A 1,601-nucleotide genomic window follows, 5' to 3' on the forward strand; every position below is an offset into this window, starting at 1 on the left:
AGGATTGAGGAGGAGTTAGGGGACCAGGCTCGCTTCGCAGGGCACAACTTCCGGAACCCCGCCGCCCTCTAAGACTCCTCTGGGCTGATGGACACTGACACAGAATCACAGACATACATCACATCACTGCAGGGCACAGACAGACAGACTGACATAGATGGACAGACACAGATGTACACAGACAGATATACATAAATACCTACAATGAATCCGACAGACAGACAGACAGACAGACAGACAGACAGACAGACAGACAGACAGACAGACAGACAGACAGACAGACAGACAGACAGACAGACAGACAGACAGACAGACAGACAGACAGACAGACAGACAGACAGACAGACAGACAGACAGACAGACAGACAGACAGACAGACAGACAGACAGACAGACAGACAGACAGACAGACAGACAGACAGACAGACAGACAGATAGATAGATAGATAGATAGATAGATAGATAGATAGATAGATAGATAGATAGATAGATAGATAGATAGATAGATAGATAGATAGATAGATAGATAGATAGATAGATAGATAGATAGAAGGTCGGACAGACACATGGTTGGAAGGATAAAGAGACAGACTGACAGGCAGAGTGCGAGCAGACCAATAATCAATTACCGATTACCCCCTTAAAAAGTAAAGCAGAGACAGACAGACAGACAGACAGATGCACTGAGAAACACATTCATATGAATTAGCCTTTATATCACTTAAAACACACTGATGTATTGGAAGTTATATGTTTCATCAGATGATGAGTTGGAGGCTGGTGCAGAATGCAGACGGACTGATTGGTTTTAAACAAGACATGAGTGTGTTGCACAAAGCAGTGTTTCTCTCTCAAAACATACATGCACATTCCTCTACCTGTTCCCTCATCTTTCCATCCCTCTCTTTTCTCCTCCCCTTTACTTCAAAGCGTTTTCCCATCTCAGTTTCCTCAATTGCCCAACCCTTCCCCTTTCACCCCCTCCCCTCCTTCCACCTTTCAGTTACCACTTACATCTAAAAGCCTGCAACATAATTGTATTTTACCACTTACATCTAAAAGCTTACCACAGAAACCATCCAATCAATAAAGATATGAACACTTATGATGTAAACATCAGCCACAATTGTGTCTGTGTTTTGTATGGGATATTTTATTTTATATCATTAAAATGAAAGCTCGACTTTAGGCTGGTTATAGGCTATATTGGCTACTGCATCTTCTCTATGTCACTACTTTCACGTGCAATAGGATGGAACGTTTAGAACTTTGCAGGTAGAAATTCGGGGAGGCAGGTATCCTAGAGCGTTGGGCCAGTAACCGAAATGTTGCTAGATCGAATCCCCGAGCTGCCAAGGTAAAAAATCTGTCATTCTTCCCCTGAACTAAGGCAGTTAACCCACTGTTCCTAGGCCGTCATTGAAAATAATAATTTGTTGTTAACTGACTAGTCTAGTTAAATAAAAAAAATGCATTGGGCTGCCACATTTACCCATTCTTAATTAAATAGATGATTTTGTTCGTATATCTTGCATCCTCCTAAATAAGCCCCTGGCGTGGCTGACACGTGTAATGCGCACTGTATGCAGTGACAAGCTGCAT

General features: G+C 42.4%; 1 protein-coding gene across 2 annotated transcripts in view; it reads left to right on the forward strand.

Moving 5' to 3' along the window:
* The window catches only part of LOC135521917 (gamma-enolase-like), a 15,058-nt gene extending 14,752 nt beyond the window's left edge, over nt 1–306 (forward strand). For both annotated transcript variants that reach the window (XM_064947729.1, XM_064947730.1), the window contains exon 11: nt 3–306. In XM_064947729.1, coding sequence (XP_064803801.1) covers nt 3–72 — 70 coding nt within the window. In that variant the 3' untranslated portion in view covers nt 73–306. The remainder of the gene's footprint in view (nt 1–2) is intronic.
* The last annotated feature ends 1,295 nt before the right edge of the window (nt 307–1,601 follow it).

This window comes from Oncorhynchus masou, chromosome 30, assembly GCF_036934945.1.
Source record: "Oncorhynchus masou masou isolate Uvic2021 chromosome 30, UVic_Omas_1.1, whole genome shotgun sequence".
Classification (NCBI taxonomy): Eukaryota; Metazoa; Chordata; class Actinopteri; order Salmoniformes; family Salmonidae; genus Oncorhynchus; species Oncorhynchus masou.